The sequence below is a fragment of the Neomonachus schauinslandi genome, chromosome 6 (assembly GCF_002201575.2).
Source record: "Neomonachus schauinslandi chromosome 6, ASM220157v2, whole genome shotgun sequence".
Lineage (NCBI taxonomy): Eukaryota > Metazoa > Chordata > Mammalia > Carnivora > Phocidae > Neomonachus > Neomonachus schauinslandi.
In genome coordinates, this window is record NC_058408.1 from 26028645 (window position 1) to 26052083 (window position 23439).

The window sequence follows — 23439 nt, forward strand, 5'->3', positions numbered from 1 at the left end:
CCCTCCCCCCCCCCCCCCCCCCCCCCCCTCCTTCGACCTCGCTTGCTCTGGGTCCCCGGCCTCCCCACCCCTCCCCCCCCCCCCCCCCCCGCCCCGTGCCGCTCTCCCCACCCCTCCATCTGCTTGAGCCCGCAGCATCCCCGTCCCAGTCCCTGTCCCCGTGCAGTGCTGGGCCAGCGCCGGCTGGCGGGGCCGCCCCTTGGATGCCGCAGTGCCCGTGGGCTTTGCTTCTCCAGAAGCAGACAGGGACAGAGCCGAGGCCTCCCCTATCCCGCTGTCCGCCAACAAGCCTCTCCACCGCTGTGGAGATACACAGCAGTCCTGCCTCAGAAGCCCCCAGATCTTCTCCCAGATCAGCCCCAGATCTTGCTGTAAATTACAGTACCATGGGAAACTATGGCCAAGGGCTGTGTGCGTTCCTTGCCCCTAGCACACAGCCGCTTGGTATCAGGCAAGTGGGAAAGAGCAGGGACTTCCATTCATTTGCTCCCCTCTTGGGGCTGGGGGCGTGGGGCGGGGTTGGTGTTCTGCAGACTTGTGTCTCCTGGGAAGCTGGGCTGGGGCTGCTGCTCGGCGGCGAAGCGCCCTTCTCACCCGGTTCTCTTCTCTTCAGTGCAAGCTCTGGCCGAGGCCAACGCCGGGAAGCTGCACAGAGCCACGTTCTGAAGGCCTTGGCCCCCTGAGGCCCCAGCTCCCCAGCCTGGCCCCCTGCCCCTGCGCGCCCGTGGGAGGGCTGCGGGGAGCCAGGCTGGGGGCCGGGGTTGCTGCCCACACGTTACCTCAGTGTCCACACGGCCAGCACGCCCGGCCCCGAAGCCCTCGCGCCTCAGATGGCGGCCCCAGGCCGGGGCCTGAGATGGCGGGCAGACAGCAGCCTCCGGCGCCCGTGGCCCAGGGGGCTAGGCCCTGGCTGGTGGTGTGAAGGCCCTACTGGAACGTTTCCTGCTGAAGAGGATGCCCTGGTGGGGGAGACGCTCTGGGCTCTCTCAGGGTAGCACTAGGCTGAGGAGAAGATGGACGCTCTGCCTCTTCCGGCCCCTCCTGACACCAAGGGCGGCACCTTTTATGTACCTTCCCCCATCAACATCCCCCCCCACCCGCTGCCCCCATCGACACCCCCCCACACCTGGGGCTTTGACACGTTTCTGCTTAGGGGTGCTCCTTTGGGGTCCAGTGGAGACTGACCACCCTGCTTGAGCCAAAGACAAGATGACAAGAGCTGGGGAGAGGCTCCTTGGCTCCCAGGGGGACACAGTGCTGGCTGTGGGTAGAGAGCGGCACGCAGGTCTGTGCAGGGTCTGAGGACAGGTTGAGAAGGGGGAGAGGAAAGAAAGGGAGAGATGGAGGCAAGTGGGAGGACAGGGAAGCGGCAGGACTCATTTGCAAGTAAAAGGGTGAGGCGGAGGTGGAAAGGGGATGTGGGATGGGTGGGTTTCCCTAGGATGGAGCCTTAGCTTAGTGCCAAGTACAGTGCCAGACTGTGGGCCCTGCTCCTGCACCTCGTCCCTCGGGTCCACGGGCCTGCCCACACACTGGCTCCAGGAGGACCCACCAGCGAGCACAGGATGACCTTCAGCTGTAGCCGTGGGGACGAAGGTGTGGGGATGCTGGTGCGGGTGAGCGGGTGGGACGATGGCCCTTTCTGGGTCTGGGCCTGGTGTCTGCCTCCCCCTCCTCAGCTCAGGGGCAGAGAGAAAGACCTCTGTCACGCAGGGTGTCATTAGCCTTGGGGCCTTTCCTGACCATGTTCGGGACATTTTCTTGTCCCCCTGCCCCCTGGAATGTGCTGTGGGTCAGCTGAGAGAGTGCCCCAGAGAGGAAATGCAGCCTTAATCTGGCAGGCTAGATTCTACGGCCCCACCCCGCGTCCCGGGCATCCCCGAGGAGGACCAGGTGGGGCTGCAGGGAAGGACTCTCTTCTGGCCTGGCTCTTTCACCATCTGCCTACCTGGGGAGGTCAGTGGAGGAGACACAGAAGCAAAGCTCATTTTTCCTCCTTGCCTTTCATCTGGGGAGGATGGTAGCCTGGGAGGAGGGAGGGGTGAGAGTGAAGCTGGAAAAGACTGTGCCCCTAGGCCTTCTCTTTACCAGAGTTGATGCTCAGAGACTTCAGCCTCCAGTGGCCCCGAGAACAATGACTTCATCTGCCACCAGTTCTCCACTCCTTCACAGCTGGGCCAGTGACTGGTTCATATGCAAGTAAAGATGGCAACTCATTCAACAGATATTTATCGAGCACCTTTTATGTACCAGGCACTGTTCTAGGTGCTTAGGATATTCTTGTGCTTCAGAGGGATTGCAGGCTGGGGAATTCCACTTTCCTTTTAGCAGATTTTTTGAACATGACCTTTGGCTACGTTTCCCATCTTTAGCACTGCTCAAGCACCCCACACCTGTTTTCTCCTTCCCCGCCGACTGGCTGGTGAGGTTGGCCCTCTCCATTTTTCCAACACCTTTCTCCATCCACAAGAAATGGCTGTTTCAGGGCCTCCATGCCTTTCCCCTTTCTTTGTCTGTCTCGCCTTTTTTTTTAAGTGGTATTTTTAGAAATACGTGTAAAAGACCAAGGATTAAGGTCTGCACCTCTACCACCTCTCTCTCACCTCTTATTTCATAAAGCTGGCTCTTTATGTTGCTTTACATGCCTTAATATATGTTTGATGAAGATTATACATATTATAGATATATACATAATATATATATTTGTTTGGACGTCTGATCCTTTCCCAGAACTCCTGCCCAGGCCCATTTTCCCTCCTTTACTTTCCACACCATTCCTAGCACGTGTTGGCCACACCCCATGCCTTTTGATCCAAAGAAGGGGAGAAGACAGACTTATTTTAAGACAGATCTATTTTACGCTTTTATTATAAAAGCAAATCTATTTTCAAAATGTGCAATGTCTGAATGGAATCGGCAAATGATACGAGGAGATTGGGCAGCTGCCTCCAGGTCCAACCCTCTTCCCCCGCAGCTTCCTCCTCCCATCCCCCAGTCTGCAAAGGCCTGGGCCCCAGAGCTCACCCGGAGAGCATCTCACCAGGGCGGGACATTCTCTTGGAAGTCCTGGTCTAAGGATTTGATTCCACTGTCAACTCTTGACGACCCTCTAGGGTTACGGGATGTGAAACCTCTCAAAGGAAATGTTTACAGCTGTGTGCACAAAAGTACAGCCCAGCGGGCACCCCCGCCACCCCCAGTATGCTCCCGGACCACCTCCCATCACCAATCTGCTGGAAAGGGCAGACAGAATGGGAACCTACGCCAAATGGCACCAAGAATCCTACTCCCTGACAGAGCCAGGATACAGTGCAAAGGCCAAAAGAAACGGTTTGGGACCACAGGTCCTTCAGCACAGACACATTCGAGTTCCTTGGACTTCTCACACTCTGATCCCTTTCTGGTCTGGGTCACATCTATGACATCTGTCTCCTTCTGTGACCTTTCCTCGGGGGGCTGTTGTTAAGGGGGACGTTGGCTCAGTCTGGCATCCAGACTGCAAAGTCAGCTTCCAGACTGAAGTGGGTCCCACGGACAAGGTGACAGCTCAGCCTTGCCCAAGAAGACCCCAGGACTGTCCCCTGGTGGGCTGCCACTGGGATGCTGAACTCCGCCAGCTCAGCCTTCCAAACTGCTTAGTGGCTGACAAAGTAGGCAAGGGGATCTTGCCTCACAAGGATTTGGGCAGAATGGAAGTCTTCTGTCCAGATCTGGAATCAAGGGTTTGGGACTGTCACAGAGCTCATGGCCAGCATTTAAAGCCTGACCTCCCAACTTTGACATGTCCTGGCACCCTATTCCCAGCCTAGAACATCTTGTTATGAAAGAATGGGGCCCAGATGGAGGCCCAGGGCTAAGTGGCCTACCGGGAGGCAGGGGGGACAGCCCTGGTTGCTATTCTGGGGCCTTGCCAATTAGCACATTACCTCCCTGATCATTAACCATGAGGCTGTAATCAAATACTGCTACTGTCACTTTAAAGATTTTTCTGAGGTCGCAAGCTGTGCACACTTGCTCTCCGGCCTTGGTGAGAGGCATGTTCTTGGGGCAGGGCTGACTATAGCAAGACGGAATCGATCCCTTTCCCCTTTAGGCACCCCCCTACCTGGCAGCTCTTAAAACTAAGGAAAATATGAAATATACATATATATACACATATCTATTTATGCACATACTGGGGCCAATTTGATCTGCTAGTATTAGACAATAAACCATACAAGGAAATGTATGATCTCAGTGTCTTTATTTAGTATAAAAGTGACCTTAGAAGAAAAGGTTAGCCAAACAGAGGGCATCTCTGTTGGGGGACCAAACATCTGTAGCTGCCCCATAGCATCTTTCTAGCCAACGAGCCCCTCCCCGGGGAGGGGCATCCTGAGTATAGGTAAGCATCTGCTTCCCCGCTCCCCAGCATTCTTTCTAGATATAGATACTGAAGAATCCCAGTGAGCTCTGCGTTTGTATCTTGCAAGTTTGTATAAACCCGATACAGGAAATAAAATGAACGGTTTGTACAGTGGCGTGTGTCTCGCACTCTGTCCGTGACTGCCTGTGGCTGAGGCTGGTCTTGTGGTTCATGGCAATCTCCAAGGCTGGCAGAAAAGGGGAGAGGGTCTGGGGTCGGGCCTCCCCTGACTAAAAGCAAAGCTGGGTCCGCGATATGCTGCCCACCGTGCTCATCTCCTCTGTCCAGGTAATCTCAAATCAAGGCTTGTCCCAAGGTCCTGTGTAATGAAAGTTACCAGAACAGTGTTCAGATCCTAGGAACCTCCCATTGATCTGTCTCTGAGACAGAGGGTAGAAGAGTAGGAGAAGAAAATTAATTCTTAAGTTTCCTCGACTACTACACAATGGCCTGTATTTCTGCTTTGGGGTACAAGAAGTTGTATTGATTTGGCGAGGGGCATCAGAAAAGCCACCCAAATTATTCTCATCCAGACTCAATGCCTTTGGTTTATGTCCTCAGTGGTTATCCTTTCCGGATCCTCAGCGTGAAGGCTGCTCAATCTGAAATCTTTCAGTGAGCAAGAGTCAAGAAGCCCTGTGAATTCTATGCGGTGGAAAGGACAAGAGAAAGTGAGCCCAGGATAGTGGTAGGCTGCCTCAGCTGGGCCCCTGCAGCATGTCTGGGGAGAGGTGGAGGCATTAATTTGAGGAAGAGAAGAAAACTGAGAAGAGATAGGAACGCAAGGCTTTTCTAATTCCTGATTTTACCTCGCCCTGGTTCTAAGGGCTGATTTCGAATTCTGGACACCTGTTGTCATTCCTAAAGCGCTAGTAGTGTGTGTGAGTGTGTGAGTGTGTGTGTGTGCGTTTAACAAATAATGTGACTATATTTGGGGTTTTGTAACATCCCCAGGAGAGCTATAAACCCTGATGTCCTTTGTGAATCAGACAGAATTGGGACCGATGCAGACTCACGACAGAGGTCTCTGGAGCTGGAGGAGGGCACGGGACCGCTCGTGGCTCTCCAGGACCTGCGTCTCTATCTGCGGCGCCCTCTGGGCCAGAGCCAGCGGCTTGGTGAGGAGGCGGGGTGTGAGAGCACCGGGCCCGCTGGGTGTCGCTGTCCCCACAAACAAGGACTGGCTCCTCTTCAAGAAGGATGCCCGCGGATTTCTACCTGCTGCAACACCTGGCCCAGATCAGCGCTCTGATCAAGCCGGGCTGGGGTTGTAAAAGCGGGCGGCAGTCAGGAAATGTAAACGACAAAGCACCTAGCAGAATGCTCCTAAAGGAGTGGTGCTCTCTAACAGTGTGGTCCTGTTCTGTTCTCGGAGAGACGCAGGACGGGTTCAGGCAGGCAACCAGGCTTCAGATCCGCTGCTGCCAGGGACCGGGGGCTATACCACATCTCCCTCATCCCTGAGCCTCCACTGCGTCCTGGTCCTGCTCCTTCTAGCTGCCTGAAGATGGGTCAAGTCACTAAAATTCTGGAGCCTCAGTTTCCTGGTCCATGAAATGGGGATATTAACCACCACCTTATGGAGCTCTCAAGAAAGTCAAATGAGAAAATGAATATGAGAAAAACACGTTGAAAACTCAAATTCATTTACAAATGTGAGGAGGTGGTGGTGACATTGTGTGGGCCCCTTGGCCACCTGCAGGGGCACGATGAGGGAAAAGGGAGAATGTCTCCCAATGTCCCCCTCTTCGCTGCCTCCACCGCCTTCGATGAAGACATCTCCAGGGCCCCCACCATCCAGCCCTGTGAGATGTCGCCTCCTGCCCACCTCTATTCCTCCAGCTCCCACATTCTAGAGCCTACATCCTCCTCCCTGGGGTTGCCCCCATGAAGGGGCTCCTCTCCAGGACTGTGGGCTCTGTGGACAAGCCCCTCTGGGCCCAACTCCAGCACCCAGCACCTGCCATCGGAGAATCAGGCTGGGAGGGCCCTGTTTGAGGAGAGTTCAGTTCCTCCAAGCTCACAGATGAGCACCATGGCGTGGGGGGGGGGGGGAGGTATTCCTAACTGCTATTTTATACACCTGTGGGAGTAGTTTAGAACCACATTTGAGAGCAGAAGTCTTTCGTATAACAGCATTTAATAGTATACTATAGTATCCTAATATAGTAATATTAATAACAATATTATCATAGCTATACTAGAAGAGTAATAACACTGGCTCATTCAGTATTTGCTATGTGCCAGGTACCCGGTTCTGTGCATTTACTCACCTGTCCTCGTTCTAGCTCTACGTGATAAGTACTATTATCATCCCAGACGCTGAGGCACGGAAAGGGTAAATAAAATGTCTAAGGTCTCCCGAAGCTACGTTGAAGCCCAGAGCACTCTGACTTCAGAGCCCAAGCTCTTAACCAACCAGTGGTTTTCAATGGTGTGGGGGGGCGGGCGGGGGGGCAATGCGGGGTGTGTGTGTGTGATAGCACCCCCTAGGGGAAATGTTGGAAATCTGCTGGGAGCTGAGGTTATCTCAGTGACAAGAGGGCAAAGCTCTTACTGGCAGTTAGCTGCTGCAATGCACCAGGTAGATTTCCAAAACAGTAACCGTCCTCCACTCTGTATGACTTTAAAATGTATAACTGAACTAAACGCCTTCCAGTACACGTTGGTCGTACTGCAATTCATAATAGTACTAAGAAGTTCTTACCGGCTTCTAAGGGTTTTTTTTTAAAGATTTATTTATTTGAGGGGGGGAAGGGCGGAGGGAGAGAGAGAATCTCAAGCGGACTCCCTGCTGAGCGCGGAGCCCCACTCGGAGCCCTATCTCACGACCCTGAGATCATGACCTGAGCCAAATCAAGAGTCCCACACTCAACGCACTGAGCCACCCAGGTGCCCCTGAGCTTTCTGTTTTTTTTAAATCAGTTTTATGAATACCTCGGTAAGTTACATGATCATCCTAATGGAGAAGAAACTGAAATGGAATAAAGACATTGTCTCAAAATTGTTGAATAAACCACTGCGCGCATTGCCTGCACACTGTAGGATAACCTCATAAACAAGTACTGTTCATGAGGCTGAGGACCGTTCCGAGGCAGTAGAGTCTCACTGAGCAAGCACAGACTCACTGCAAATACTTAACGGCGGAGATCCGAGAGAACCAATCATGAAAGCATTCACAGCGCGCCTCCTCGTTGTCTCCACTTTGCCTTGCTATGTTATCCCTCCTTCAATTAAGGCTATTTCCCTCTTTTTATATGTAAGTACATCTGGTCTGTTATTACTTACCTACCATTTCATTTCCTACTGCTCTCTCATTTTCTTGGGGTGGGGTTGTTTTTGTTTTGCAATACAAGGACTCTGGCTTTCTAGTTCTCTTAAATTTAAGCATATTTATTATAAGTAGGTGCAAGCAATCTGCCTGTTTCATTTATGTCCTCTGGGTAAGTCTTGCCTGAGCATTTATATATTGAGAGACAGTGTGCTCTATTATAAATGCTTCTTTTCCTTCTTTATTATAATTAGTGTTTTTAAAAATGGCGTGTGTAGATTGGTCATCTCATCTATGAACTTCATTTCAGGATAGAGGAGACATTACAAAGGGGATGCTGGCTCACAGGGTTGAGAGTCAGGGCTCCACAGCGGCAGAAAGGATGTTAGGAACTATCTACCCCTCTTTCTGCAGGCCTACAGAGGGAGGAAAGGATGCACCCATGTCTATACAGCTGGTAGGTGAACTAGAACCAGGCTTCTGGAAGTGTCCAGCCCTACCCCAAGCCCAAATTCATCTTTCATCGTCCCTAGCTCAACCTCACTGTCCAAAGCTGGACACCGCTGGGGAAAAGGAGGTCGAAACCCTCCCTGGGGCACTTTTGCCCTTGATGTAACCCAATCCCGCTCTCCCAGAGACGGCCTGCAACAGGTTTTACTCAGTGGCTTGCCGCCCCCTATTGCCTAGTATGGGTACTAGCGCAAAGCAAGGGGACTTTACCTGCAGGATGAATTGAGTACTTTTCCAAAGAGAAACACGGATTCCAAGTCTTCCCAGAACCCCACTCCCCCCCCACCATCAAACCAGGTAAGGAACCTGGGTAGCCCGAGATCCCAGTCCCCTATACGGTCTGAGTTTTGCGGAGGACTTGGAAGCAGCTGAACTCAGCCTCAGGGCGCCGGAGTGGGGGCGCTGGAGGGGTCGGTGGGGGGGGGGGGGTGTTGCCTCCTCCAGGTAAGCGAGCGTGTGACAGGGGCCAGTGCCCTCTGGGACGACCCGGGAGAAGGGAGCCTACGACTTTAAGCAGCCATTTGGGTGAGGAGGGGGGGAGAGGTGGGGTTTGGAGAGGGGAGGGAGTTAATGATTTACCAGAGGCTCATTTCACAATTTATCAAGGGTCAGCTTCCCTGGAGCATGCACAAGAAGTCTGGTCCTCTCTGCTCCTCACCCCTTGGCAGCTTCGACCCGGAAGGCCCCCCAGGCAGCCTGCGGCATGATCTCCATCACCGAGTGGCAGAGTGAGTGCAGGGGCCGGTGCCGTGGAGGGGGCTGGGCTGGACCGGAGGCTACAGGCTGGGGGGCGGGGGGGGGGGGGGTGGTGGAGACGCTGCCCCTCCCAGCCCCGATCTCCCGCTGGGAACCTGTAAGGCGACCTCTGGAGCCGGTGGCCTGGAGCTGCTGTGCTGGCAGTCTGCTGGCAGCATGGCTACGAGCGGGTGTGGCTCCCCTGCCTTCCAGTGGGTGGGTGTTGCTCGGGACACCCCCCCAACTTCCCCGGCTAGCTAGACGCTGGTGCCTGGGGGAAGCGGCAAATTCACCACCCAAGCTGGTCCCTTCCCCATCATGGTTCTAGACCTGGGATGCTGCAAAGGTGGACTCAGGAGGTCTCTGCCCATTGAGACATTTTCCCCACAAACTCTCTGGGTCCCCTGTGGCCTTGGGGCCCTTCTTCTTCTTTTTAATTTTTTTTATTTTTAAAGTAAACTCTACCCCAAACGTGGGGCTTGAACTCACTACCCGACTGAACCAGCCAGTGACCCCACCTTGGGTCCCTTCTTACCAGAAATTAAATTCCACCCCTGTCCCCAAATTACTGTACCCTCACTCCTAAATATCCTTATCCTTCCCCTTCCTCTGCGGGGAGATGGCAGGAAGGTAGCCCACAGGCCTGGCAGGGGCGGGGAGAACTGTGACTTAAAGCCTCTGAGCCCAGGGTTTCATCTGTGAACTGGTGATAATCTTCATTCACTGAACAAATTTGTCTCGACTACGTGCTGAGCCTTGTGTTGGGCATGGAGTATACGAGAGTATACTGAAATGGAACGGACATGTTCCTGCGTACATGCTGGAGTGGGGAAACAGGTAGTTAACAGATAAATCAGTAGGTAGTATGTCAGATGGTGATGGGTCCTCCGGACAAAATGAAACAGGCTGAGGAGCCTAGGGAGAGTGAGGTAGGAGGGGCTACTGTGCCGTGTAGAGTGGTTAGGAAAGCCTTCCCTGAGAAGGTACCTTTTATACAGAGACCTACAGGAAGCAAGGAAGCAAAGCTATGCAACAGCAGTCTGGAGGGGAAGCTGTTCCAGGATAGGGAACAGCCAGTGCAAAGGCCCTGAGGCATTAGCATGCTTAGTGTGTGCTGTGGCTGCAGCAAAGCCAGGAAAGGGGAGGGTGGTAGGAGTTTACGTCCAGGAGGTCACTGAAAGATGAAGCTGTGTAAGAACTTTGGTTTTATCTCCACCAGATGGGAAATGACTGGAGAGTTTTGTGCAGAGAAGTGAGTGATGTGATCTATGTACATTTTTAAAAGATCACTCTGGGTACCAGGTTGAAAATAGGCTGTAGAAGTGTGAGGTCAGCAACCGGGAGACCAGTTCTGAGGTGAGAGATGGTGGAGAACACCAGGACAGTGGCAGTGAAGCGGTGGACATGGCGAAGGCCGAATCAGCTCTGAGAAAATTGCTGGAAGGATTTGCTGATAGATGTGGGTGTGAGAGAAAGAAGGCGAGAATCCTGCCAGTATTTTTAGCCTGAGCAATTAGAAGGGTCGAGTTGGGTTTTAGACATGTTGAGTTTGATGTGCTAGTAGACATCCAGGTGAGATGTCAAGTAGGCAGTCAGGTATGTGAGTCTGGAGTTCAAGGTCAAGGCCTGAGTTAGACAAATTTGGGAATTGCTGGCATATAGATGGTATTTCAAACCATGAGAGTCCATGAGGTCACCTAGGGCACGGTTTCTCAGTTCCTTACTACTGGCATCTCGGAGCAGGCTAATTCTTCGTTGTGGGGGTCTGTCCTAGATGCCAATATGTCCTACTCCCAGTAGGGACAATGACAAATGTCAGCAGACATTGCCAAATGTCCCCTGGGGAATAAAATCACCCCTGCCCATCCCTCCAGTTGAGAACTCCTGACTTAGGAAATAAAAATAGAGAGAGAAGGGAGCTGTGGCCTGAGTCTAGTGGCAAGCCAACATGTTATTAAGCCAAAGTGTGCTAAGTCCTATGAGAGGGAGAGATGAGAGAACCAGATCTAGGTCAGGTAATCGTGAGGGGACCAGGTTTCCCTAAGGAACCTTAAGACCTCAAGGATGAGTATGCCTTAGGCAGATAACACATGGGAGGAAACCACATATACAAAGGTCCTGAGGCAGGAAGGCTCATCGTAGAAACAGTGATGAAGGGAAGGGAAAGGAAGGGGAAGGAAGGAAGGAAGATGTGGTTGGAGTATGGTAGGCAAGGGGGATGGTGACAAGAGAGGAAGATTAACAAGCAAGCTGAGGCCCCATCATGCAGGGTCTGTAAGCCAAGGTGTGGCTGGGAGGACACTTTTAGTCGAGGCCCAGTGGGAAGCCATGAAGGATCCTAAGCAGCGCACTGACATGATTGGGTTGTATGCTTTCCAAGCCCCTTGACTACTGTGTGGGGATGGGATGAGAGGGGGCAGGACTGAAGCCGGGGACTAACTGGAAAATGTTGTAGAAATCCCGGAAAGAGATGATGGTGGCTTGGAATTAAGCAGTAGGAGTGGAGAAAAATGCACCGCTTTCAAGATACCTCAGGGCAGAAGAAGCAATAAAACTTAGCTGTGGTTTGCACAGGGAGGAGCAGTGAGCGAGACTCACAGATGGCTCGTGGGCTTCTGCCTCAAGTGGCTGGCTGCGGGGGGTGACATTTGTATTCATTTGGGGAAAACCGGGAAGGGCGCAGGGTGAAGGAAGAAGCCCAATAGCTCAGTTTGGACCTGTTGAGTTAAAGATGCCCCAGAGAGAGAAAACCAAGTGAGCAGGGATGCCAAGTCAGCTGCTGGGTAGGAGCTTGGCAGCTCAAAGACAGGCATGGGCTAGAAAGATCAATATCGACGTTGTCAGTACCCAAGTGATATTTAAAGACATGGGAATGAGTGTGAAATAGAATGAGAGGAGAAGCGAGCTTGGGCTGAAGCCCTGAGCAATTCAAACCCCAAGAGGAAGAGGAAAAAGCAGGAGCCAGCAAAGGAGGCTGGGCAAGTGCGGTCAAGAGCAGCAGGATGAAAATCAAGGATAGGGTGTCACAGAAGCCAAGAGAGGATATTTTAAGAAGGGAGAGGCCAAGAGCGGACAGATGAGCGCCAGCGTCCGTCCATCGGATCTGGGAACACGGACACCGTTGTGGTCAAAGCAGGAGCAGCTCCTGTGGACGGGCTTGGGAGGGGAAATGGACGGGACTGGGCTGGCTAAAGGCACTTAAAAAAAAAAAACTAACTGAATTTATTTGAGAGAGAGAGAGAGAGAACGAGCAGAGGAGCGGCAGAGGGACAAGCAGACTCCCTGCTGAGCATGGACCACCACCCCCCATGCGGGGCTCTATCCCAGGACCTGGAGATCATGACCTGAGCTGAAGGCAGACGCTTCAACGACTGAGCCACCCAGGCGCTCCTAAAAGCACTTTTCCTAGAGCCAGACAACTGGGTTCAAACCCTGGTTCTGCCAGCTCCTGGCTGTGCAGCCCTGCGCAGGGACTTACCCTTTCAGTTGTTCCATTTCTGTTTGTGAAATGGGACTAACAGAGCAAGAGGGTTTCCTACATAACCTACTTCATAGGCAGGTATGAAAATTAAATGAGTTGATATATGCAAAGTACCTGGACTGTGCCTGGCACAGGGTGCTTATTAGCATTAGCAGTTATCCCTGTTAATCACTGTTGTTAATCTTGAAAGTGACCTGGAAGGCTCTTTCTTCCTCCCTATTCCCATTCCTGATTCAGTCCTAAAGCCATTAGGTCGAAGGGGGAGGGTGTTGCCCAGGGCGGGTGGCAGAGCCCTCACTGGGTGACAAGGGTGTTCTCACTGGGGGCCACTGTCTGCCAGGCAGGATGAGAAGGACATCCTGGCAGGGGTGTAACTTTATAGTGGGCGGGGGGCGTCCCAGCAGACGCCACCTTAATCAAGTGATGGAGAAACATCAGCTCTGGCTTATCTCCAGCAGGGGGCGCGCTGCCCCATCTGTCTGGCTCCCGGCAGGCACTTCTGTCACTCCTGGTGACAGGCCCCATCTCCTGCCCTGTCTGCCATGCTTGCTGCCCCTAGAACTTCAGGAGCAATCCCCAGTTGGTAACAACTGAAATCACGAAGCTTCTGGAAGCAAGAGGCAAAGGAAGGTCTGAGGCTTGCATATGAGAGACACAGTTTGCGACCCCTTTTCTGCAAGGTGTTGTGTCCACAGTGCAGTTTCCCCACTGAACGCCGGAAGCAGTAGGTTGCCCCCATCACAGGAAAATTCTAGAATTGTATCAGCCCTTGAAGAAGAATGTGGGGCAGGGTGGGAAAGTAATAACTATGCAGGCCAGGAAATCACTGTTGCAGGAGAAAGTAGAATAGAGGAGACAAGACATAATGTGAATTTAAGAAACTTCTGCTGTCTCTACGAAATGAGTAAGAGGCTCTTCTGAAGTGTTTACAGGGGGGACATATGGATATTTTAACAAAACGAAATGAAAACCCGGTAAGATATTTACATTGTGTTTCCACACAAAAACATCTGCTAAAGGAGATAGAGGGGAAGGTGTATCATCAGAATTGGAATCAATGACGTATTTTTATGGCAGGTGTAAGCTGATAACAGAGACTTTTAACACAGGCATAAAAACTTAAAGTACTTTGCCATTCAGATGAAAGAAGCAGGGTTATGGATGGTCTTCCTCCACCGATATCCTAGCCTATATAAAATTATCATGATGAAGTAGTTGTGCACCTAGATCCTCAACTTATTGTCTCTGAGGATGTAATTCAAGCAGGTGTTACTGGGAAGTAGACGTAGGAAACCAATCCATTTAGATCACAGAGGTTTGTCAGAAACAGGAGGAACCAGCCATTAGTAGAAGATGGATTCCAGGCAGCTGGATGATGTGTTGAGAGAGAGGATGTTGCCTTGGGTCCTAACAAAATCCAGCTCTGCCAAAGAGAAACCCAGTGAGAATGGCATTTTTCTGTACATTTGGTCTGTAATCTGAATGATAAATCTCATCTCTATTTTTTTTAAGATTTTCTTTTTAAGTAATCTCTGCACCCAACATGAGTCTCAAACCCCAAGATCAAGAGTCACGCACTCTACTGACTGAGCCAGCCAGCTGCCCCTAATCTCATCTCTCTATATTTTTTTAAAGCTTTTTTTTTTAAGATTTTATTTATTTATTTAATTGACAGAGAGAGAGAGAGAGAGAGAGGGAATACAAGCAGGGGGAGTGCGAGAGGGAGAAGCAGGTTTCCCGCCAAGCAGAGAGCCCGATGCGGGGCTCAATCCCAGGACCCTGGGACCATGACCTGAGCCGAAGGCAGTCACTTAACCAACTGAGCCACCCAGGCACCCCTCATCTCTATATTTTTAATGATTCTTTTAAAGAAGTCCTTTGGCCTTATTTCTGTACTGACACTGATCCTAATCCTCTTAAGATCTGTACAGTAACAGATTATGAAAAATGACCAGAAGGTAATGGTGTTGTTTCATTTACCTTCTGTTGTAAACAGAACTTAACCAGTAGGTCTAGTCTCAAAAATTTTATTTTTGTTTTATTTTTACAGTCTGCCTCTGAACAACCAGACTTTTAACAGCTTTTTACAACTATCTCTAAAAGCATGGCAATAATTTCATAGGTATTGTGAGGCCCGATTCTAAGATGTTAGTTAATGAGTTCAGTAAAATTTTTTTCTTTAAAAATTACCTGTATATTCCCTTTTAAAAAATTAAGCCAACTTCAATTTCTAAAAATTAAGCCATTTTTTAAAGTTTATTTTTTTAGTAATCTCTACACCCAATGTGGGGCTCGAACCACAATCCCGAGGTCAAGAGTCGCATGCTCCACCAACTGAGCCAGCCAGGGGACCCTAAAAATTAAGCCATTTTTAATAAAGTTATACATGTTGTAGTTTAAAAAGACACTCTTGCCATATCCCCAACTACCATGTAATTTACAATAAAAAGAAAATAAGGCATTCTAGCTATATGCAGTAGATAACGTTGGAAGACTATACAATGTAAACTTGAAGTGGTACAATATCATCAGTAATATTTTCAAAGGAGGCAACAGAATTCCATTTGCAATACCATCAAAAAGAATAAAATACTTAGAAACAAACTTAACCAAGGAGGCAAAAGACTTACTGAAAACCACTAAATGTTGCTGGAGAAAATTTTAAAAGACACAAATAAATAGAAAGTCATCCCATGTTTATGGATTGTAAGATTTAACATTGTTAAGATGTCAATATTACCCAAAGCAATCTATAGATTCAGTGTGATTTCTATCAAAATCCCAATGACATTTTTTTGTGGAAACAGAAAAATCCATTGTAAAATGCACATGGAACCTCAAGGAATCTCAAATAATGAAAGCAATCTTGAAAGAGAAGAACAAAGTTGGAGGTTTCACACTTACTGATTTCAAAACTTATTACAAAACTACAGTGTTCAGAACAGTGTGGGACTAGCATAGAGACAGACACATAGACCAAAGGGATAGAATAGAGAGCCCAGTAATAGACCCAGGCAAAGATGGTCAAATGATTTTCAACAAGGGTGCCAAGACCATTCAGTGGGGAAATGGCAATCTCCTCAACAAATGATGTTGGGCGAACTGGACATCCACATGCAAAAGAATGAAGTTGAACCTGTACTTTACACCATCTGCAAAACTAAGCTCAAAGTTTATCTTAACTCAAAGCAAGAGCTAAAACTATAAAGCTCTTAAAAAAAAAAACTTAGGAGAAAAGCTTCATGACACTGGAATTGATAATGATTTCTTGGATTGGATACCAAAAATATAGGCAACTAAGGAAAAAGTAGTTAAATTGGAGTATATCAAAATTGAAAACTTCCCTGCATCAGAGGACACGATCAACACAGTGAAAAGGCAACCTATGGAATGGAAGAAAGTATTTGCAAATCATGTATCTGATGAGGGGTTAATATCCATAATATATAAAGAACTCCTACAACTCAACAGCAACAACAAAAACCCCCAAACGACCTGTTAAAATAGACAAAGGACTTGAATTGACTTGAATTTCTCTAAAGATATACAGATGGCCAACAAGCACATGAGGAGATGCTCAACATCACTCACCATCAGGGAAATGCAAATCAAAACCACAGTGAGATGCCACTCACACCCATTAAGATGGACGCTATCAAGAACAAAACAAAAAAAACAGAAAATAACAAGTGTTGGCGAGGATGTAGAGAAAGTGGAACCCTTGTGCCCTGCTAGTGAGAATGTAACTGGTCCAGCTACCCTGGAAAATAGTGTGGAGGGCCCTCAGAAACTTAAAAATAGAACTACCATATCATCCAGCAATTCCACTTCTGGATATATATCCAAAAGAAGTGAAGGCAGAATCTTGAGAAGATATTCATTCATCCATGTTCACAGCAGCATTATTTATAGTAGCCAAAAGGTGGAAGCCATCCAAGTTCCACCCACAGATGAGCAGATAAACAAAATGCATTATAAACATACAATGAATTATTATTCAGCCTTAAAAAGGAAGGAAATTCTGACACCTGCTACCGCCTGGATGAACCTGGAGGCCATTATACTAAGTGAAATTAGCCATTCACATGAAAACACTGTATCATTTCCCAGATGAGCTTCCTATAGCAGAGTCAGAATCATAGAAACAGAAAGTAGAGCTGTGGTTGCCAGGGGCTGGGGAGGGGAGAATGGGGAGTCAGTGTTTAATGGGACAGAGTTTCAGTTTTGCAAGATGATGGAGTCCTGGAGATGGATGGTGGTGATGGTTGCACAACAATGTGAATGAGCTTCACACCACTGGGCATATACTTAAAAATGGTTAAGATGCTAAATTTGATGTGTATTTTATCACAATTTAAAGTGGGAGTTTACTTCAATTTAAAAATGAAACAACACAATGAATTGTCATTTGTTGAGTATCAGAATAGCAAAGATAAGTAAAAATTAACAATTTTTTGTGATGGAGAGGGTTTCAGAAAAAAGCAACTTCATATCCTGTTATTGTTACAACCCTTCCTGAGGGAAGTAATTTGAAAAAAATGTATCAAAATGTCAAAGATGTAGCCCTTGACCAAACAGGGGGCCCCTAATATCCTGTGCTTCTGCCTGTGGACTCACTGGCTCTCAGCCAACTCCTACAACTTCAGAGATTACCCTGAGACTTAAAGCAAAAACACACAATACAAAGTGGGGTGGGGTGTTGTCAGTGTGGGTCCAACCTGGTGCAGAACTGCCCAGCCATGGGACTGACGTTAGAGGAAGCCCAGGGGTGTGGGGGGCTGGGCACCCGAGGTACAGCGGCGGGAGGGAAGGTGCAGAATGGGGCAGCAGGTGCTGGCTAGGGTGCAGACTCTCAGGTAAGCACATTCCTTCTATTTTTCCAATCAAGTGTGAGAGGTCATCACCTGAAAGCTGGGGACAGCGGCATTTAGAGGAGGAAGCACACCGTGTGAAGAGTTATCTAGGAGGGCAAACCTGTTGAGAAATCGAGTGGGACAGCTGGTTCTAAGCCTTTTCTGGGCTGGTGGTCGTGAACTGTCAGTGGCACCCTTCTGCCTGGGTATTGAGTTTGGCATCAGCGGCTCCCAGCTGCAGGAAGACAGGATCGGAGGGACCCAACCCTGACCATTATCTGGCCACTGTAGCATTTGCAAACAAGAGGAAGCTGAAAAGAGAAAGCAGTGAGGCAAGTGTTAACTACCTCGCAGAGCCGTGGTGAGGACAGAATGCCACAGAGTACAGAACTGACCAGCAGTGTGCAGGTGCTAAACATAAATCTGTGCCCACCTTCCCTTTCCTTTCCCGTCCCATCATTCCCCTCGAGTGCAGAAGCTGAGATTCTTGGGTAGAAATGGAGCCGCCCCATCCCCCACTCCCCAGAGGGCAACTGTCCAGTGGCAATGGGGGAAACTTCCAGCATCCCATCTGCTCCCCAAAGCCCATCCCCCCCGAACCTCCTTGCCCATTGCAGAGATTGGCGTGGGTACCACCGGCTTCGGCATCTTCTTCATCCTCCTTGGAATACTCCTGTACTTTGATTCCGTGCTCCTGGCCTTCGGAAACGTGAGTCCCCCAGCCTGTGTACTTTCCCCACCAACCTACCTGAGGTCTCTACTGCCTGGAAGGTGAGCCCCAAGTTCATTCAAATCGTGCCCATCCAAGGGTCAGTACCATCAAGCCCTGGAAGGTGAGGGTGGCTGGGGATGCACAGTGAGGCGCGCGGGGCACAGAGAATCTGAGGACGTGAATTCTCATGGCAAGCTCTGGGTGAGGCCCTGCAGCTACCAAGACGAATCGGCCACCATCCCTGCCATTGTAATCCCCCCCACCCAGTCGAGGGATAGGGACACATAACTGGATAGGAACATCCATAACTGCGAAGGAAGGCAGGGGCAGCCATAAAGTCACAGTAAGATAAGCACATTGAATATAAAACATTGGAGGAAAGAAAGCACGCCCAACTGCAGAAGGATGAGGAATTTGGAAAGGAAGTGGGTGTGAAGCGGGATGAAGCACTTGCAGGCAGATGAACAACGAGAGAAAAGGTATGGAGAAGGGGAGAGAAGGCATGGAACATGCCGGAAGAAAGCCAGAGAGTTCAATTTGATGGACACCTAGGCACTCCTAAGGGACCATTAGGAGCCAAGCTGAAGGTAATGACTGGGCCAGACAGCGGAGTCCCGAGGGTTCCATGTGACTCTGGGTATGGCTGCCTACACCTCAGCGTTCATGTCTGTAAAATGGACAGACTCTGTCTATCCCTCCTTCCTTGCGAGGTGTGTGGAGAGATGAAATCATATATGAAAAAGTGTCTGGGATCCAAGAAGTTGGGTTGAATTGGGTGAGCAGTTGGGAGACCAAAGTTCTCCTTGTCCATCCGCCTATCTCTGGGCAGCTCGGTTCCTAACCAGCAGAAATGACTCAAGGCTCTGGGAGTTTGCCACACTGTGGGGTCACTCTCTCTGATGTGTCCCTCTTTGAAGCATTAGCAAGTCCTGCCCCATGCCTGACGTGGGGCGCCAGGCCTGACCCCTGACTCCCAGGGGCGTTGCTGTGTTTGCTCTCATGCTTCTCTCCCTCCCTCCCCCGCAGCTGCTGTTCATGACCGGCCTCTTGTTCATCATCGGCCTGAGGAGGACATTTTCCTTCTTCTTCCAGAGGCACAAGCTCAAAGGGACCAGCTTCTTTCTGGGGGGTGTGGTCATTGTACTGTTGCGCTGGCCCCTCCTGGGCATGTTCCTGGAGACCTATGGATTCTTTAGCCTCTTCAAGTGAGTGCAGGTCTCTTTCCCCTGGACGAGCCCCACTAGGGCCTCTGAGTAGCTGAGATCAGCCCACCGGGTTTGGGCAGCACGACCAGCAGCAGGGTGTGCAGAAGCTGGGACTTTATCCTGCAGATGGGGGTCGTGGAAGGACTGAAAAGGCAGGAGGGGCATCAGGCAGACACTTTCCAAGACATCCTACTCCAACAGTAGGATGAAGGACAAATTGGAGGGATCGGCCCATCCATCAGCAAACATTGAGCACCTGCTGTGTGCCTGGCACTGTGCCTGCCCCCAAGGAGGAGACACAGGGCCTGCCTTCAAGTTGAACAACCCAGCAGGGAGGAAGGGCAGTGAACTAGCATCTTCCAGGCCCGTCATATGCCCCAAGCATGCTCACAATCATCACTCACTTTGTCATCCCTACAACGCGCTGCAGGACTGCTTTCTGCAGATAAGGAAACCATCTCAGAGAGGCTGCCCCCCTGCCCAAGGTCTCACAGATTGTATGCCGAGGATCTGGACTGGATCCAGCTGTGCCTGGCTGCTGGCCCCACATCCCTCGGCCTGGCCTGCTGACAAGCGAGTCGGAAGTCAGCGAAGATGTGTGGCCACTGCCAGGGCCAGGGGAGGGGTCCTAGAGGAAGCAGGACCTGGAACAGGCCCTGGGGACAGGCAGGCAGGCTTTAAGAGGAGACTACAGGGTGTTTAAGAAGAAAGGAAAGGCTGCTGAGGAAGGAGGGGCAAGGGAGGGAAGACTCTCAGTGTCTCTGGGGATGGGGATGACGGGGGCTGGAAGAAACATGGCTTATGGAATCATGGGAAGGAGCCAGGGTCAGGACCTCGGGTTCTCATAAGGCCTTCCGTTTGCTCACTGCAGCCTTGAAAACACCTTGATGAGCCCGAGTGCCCCAGACCACCTAGACATCATATAAAGTGGTTTCAAGGAACTAAATTTTCTCACACACGCTCTGCCATTCACTTACTTACTATTCAGATATGTCATCATTTAGTCATTTATTCAAATAGTCAAAAACGTAAAAAAAGGACCCACTGCATGCCAAATCCAGAGCTAGGTGTGGGGCTGTGGTACTAAACCAGGAGAAACTCCCTGAGGAACTTGCAACCTAGTTGAGAAGACAAATTCTGACAACAGGGACCATCTTCTGAGGGACTAGAACCATGAGTGGGGCCACCGCAGATTCCGTAGTTTGAACCAACAGTAAACCTTGACAGAGTCCCCTGGCAACAGCATTGCTGGGGGCAGAAACCCCAAATGGGACCTCTAAGGGATGTCAGAGATGCCCCCGAACCTCAGGGAAATGAAGCCCAAGGAAAGGAAGTAGCTCAGCCAGAATTCAAAGTTCTAACCCCCTCGCCTCTGCACACACGCAGGGCTCCCTCCCCATGCTAACCTCAGTGCCTCCAAGCCCTTTGAAGGATCCCACACATGCGCCCAGCCAGGCCTTGCCAGGGTGTGTCTGAGAAGAGTGGGCGTGCCAAGAGCAAAGACTTCACGCACGGGATGCCGAGGCGAGCGGGAAAATCATCACGGGCACAGCCTCCACCAGCCGCCCATGCCTGGAGCCCAGGAGATCTGCGGCAGGCGGTATACACCCAAACTAGGGAGGTGCAGACAGTGACAGTCATGTAAACAAAAGCTTCCCCAACATTTCTTTGTATAAGGCCCTATGGTGTAGGTACTATTATTATTAATGCCATTTACAGCTGGAAACTGAGATTGAGAGAAGTTAAGGAATTTGCCCAAGTTTATACGGCGCCAGGAAGTGGTAGAGCCAAGATTTGAATCCAAGGAGCCTGACCCCAGCCCCTTTATTCTTATCCTCTCCACATGGTTGTCTCCCCAAAACCAGGGGTGCAGAACCAAGCGGGGTCCCAGTGCCTGGGGGCCCGCTTTCTTGGGAACCAAGGCTGGAGCCTTTGGGTGGACCTCAGCCTGGATACCCTCTCCCCTCTCCCCCAAGGCCATCACTGACCCCTCTCCCCACCCTCTGCTCCTAGGGGCTTTTTCCCTGCCGTCTTTGGCTTCCTGGGCAATGCCTCCAACATCCCCTTCCTGAGCGAGGTAAGTGGATGATGCATGTGGCTTAGTGGTGGTGCCTTGGGGTGGGGGGCCCTGGTGGGACTGCGGCCCCCGCACAGAGGACCTTTCCCCATCTCCCCTCAAGCCCCTTTCCCCAGGTTGGCCAGCCTCAGCACCCCTTCCCCTCCCCACACCATCTCCATCTGCCCAGAGCAGCTGAGGAGAGGGGACCCGGGAGCATTGTGCCTGAGGCCTGGGTAGAGAGCAAGGTGGCTATTCATAGCTCCTTATTAGAGCCAAAGAAACAGATTCAGAGAGTCTAGGTGACCCAGCCAGAAAGTGCCAGGGATTTCTGGAGAGCTGGCTGAGTCAGCCCCAGGCATGGAGAGGATGTATGACAGCCAATGACAGCAGCAGTGGGTGGCAGATTCCGCTCTCTCCTTGGGGCAGGCATGGGGCAGTTGTCCCCAGCCACTGCCCCTCCCTTTCTCTAAAGCATATTTTCTGACAGAATGGGAGCTCTCTGAGAAGCTCGGGGCGGCCCTGCAGCCAGCTGGCTCATCCCGGTGGCCCCCTCTCCCTATTTGCACTTGGCACCGCTCCCAGCTCTAAAGACCCACTCCACAATAACCTAGATAGAGACGGAGTGTGCTCCTCACTCTTTGTCTGGAGTAATGATTCTTGGCTCCCACAGCTGTTCCGGAGGCTTCAGGGCACCAGATCAATGGTCTGAACAGCAGAGATGAGCTCCTTGAACTTGGATCATTGGTTGAGGGGGCTGGAAAGGAAATGGGGTCCGCCCCCACCCTGCACTGACTCATCTCCTGCATCATACCCAGACCGCTCCAAGTCCAGAAGGAAGGACGGAGTTGAATGACTGACTGCAAACCCCCAAGTCAACTCAAAAGGCTGTTGGCATGGCTGGGAGCAGAGATCCGGGGGGGCCCCCAGAGAGACCGGACTGGGGCTGGTATCACATCCTGCCCTGCATTTATGGGAGGAAAGCAAAGATTAAATCCCCAAGCTGTGTGTCTGAGACTCAAAGTCACTGTCTCCAGCCTGTCAAGTCCAGTCCCTGACTCAGGGCAGGCCGACGCACGGCATTCCATGGACTGAGGGGCAGGCCTGCTCCCGGAGGCTATCATTTTTATCCTGGTGATTAACAGTCCTAATGAATGAGATAATATGTTTGTAAACCCCTGTTAGCAGTAGGCATCAGACAAGTGATGGGTATTAATCCTGCATACTGGTGGGAAATGCTACTCAACCATTAATTAGATGGATGTGTGCACAGGGCACCCACAGATAGCCCCTGTGCTGAGAGAGCTTCCTGTCTGAGGGTGGAGACATCGCCCCTGCCTTCGGAGAGCCCAAGTCTGATGGAGGAGACATTCTCTGTCCTGGCGAGCCCCTCAGCCCAGGGTAAAGAGTGTTCTTGCAGGCCCAGGAAGGAGACGAGTGCCTTGCAATGTGTGCATTTAGTAACTCCCTGTGAGGGCCCTCGGCGTCTATACCGAGCACAGGGGTGCGTGCTGAGGGTGCAAAAGGAAGCCGGTCGCTGCTATCAGAGCAAGGTACGCAGCAATCCCAAAGCAGTGTGATCATGAGACGTGCAGGGGGACCCGGGAGCAGCAGGGTCAGGTGCGTCAGGTGCTGTACCTGGAGGTTAACTCTCTGGGTTTCCTGGGCACTTCCCAGGGACACCCACCTTCTAGAGCTGCTTTCTTCGTCCCCTAGGTCAGACTGTGCCTTTCTCTCCCTTCCGCCCCCTTCATTATGCTCTCTTCACACGGGGTCCTCTTGTGGCTCTTGTCTGAGGGCACGAGCCCCCCCTTCCCCTCCCCGTCAGATCATCCATTTCCATGTCATTTGGGGCAGAATGGGTCTCCCGCTAAGTGGGTCTGGGGCGAAGGGGGTGAGGAGGTTGGAAGGACCAGTGGGAATCAGAAAGCCAGCCTTGGAGGGCTTCTGGAGGGGGAGAAAGAGGCTGATTTGTCCTGAGAGCCAGGCGGTGGGAGGCAGCAAACGCTGGGCTCTCCGAGGGGTCTGAGGAGGGGGAGGAGGCAGAGGTGGGCCTGTGCCTGGAGACGTCACCTTGGGCTTTATAAAACGGCCGTGATCAGGCCACTGCGGGGCCCAGCTCCCCTCTCTGTGCGTGTTCAGCGACCCAAGCAGCGCCTGGAGACCCCACGGAACTCCGACCCCGCCCAACAGAGCCAAGGTAGGTACACG

The 23439-nt window shown here is 51.1% G+C and overlaps 2 protein-coding genes across 3 annotated transcripts in view; both read left to right on the forward strand.

Annotated features, from left to right (window-relative positions):
• Positions 1-3663, forward strand: part of PLEKHA6 (pleckstrin homology domain containing A6) — a 43332-nt gene extending 39669 nt beyond the window's left edge. The window contains exon 21 of the mRNA XM_044916320.1: positions 614-3663. The gene's annotated coding sequence lies outside the window, so the exon portion shown is untranslated. The remainder of the gene's footprint in view (positions 1-613) is intronic.
• Positions 3664-8797: 5134 nt separating this feature from the next.
• Positions 8798-22253, forward strand: GOLT1A (golgi transport 1A). Of its 2 annotated transcripts, none has more exons than XM_021686602.1 (5): positions 8798-8914; positions 17873-17964; positions 18994-19172; positions 21186-21249; positions 21902-22253. In XM_021686602.1, the coding sequence occupies exons 1-5, from the start codon at positions 8890-8892 to the stop codon at positions 21938-21940; spliced, it is 399 nt and encodes a 132-aa protein (XP_021542277.1). In that variant the 5' UTR covers positions 8798-8889; the 3' UTR covers positions 21941-22253. The 2 variants fall into 2 exon arrangements, with proteins under 2 accessions (XP_021542277.1, XP_021542276.1); XM_021686601.1 differs by having other exon boundaries at positions 22047-22132.
• The last annotated feature ends 1186 nt before the right edge of the window (positions 22254-23439 follow it).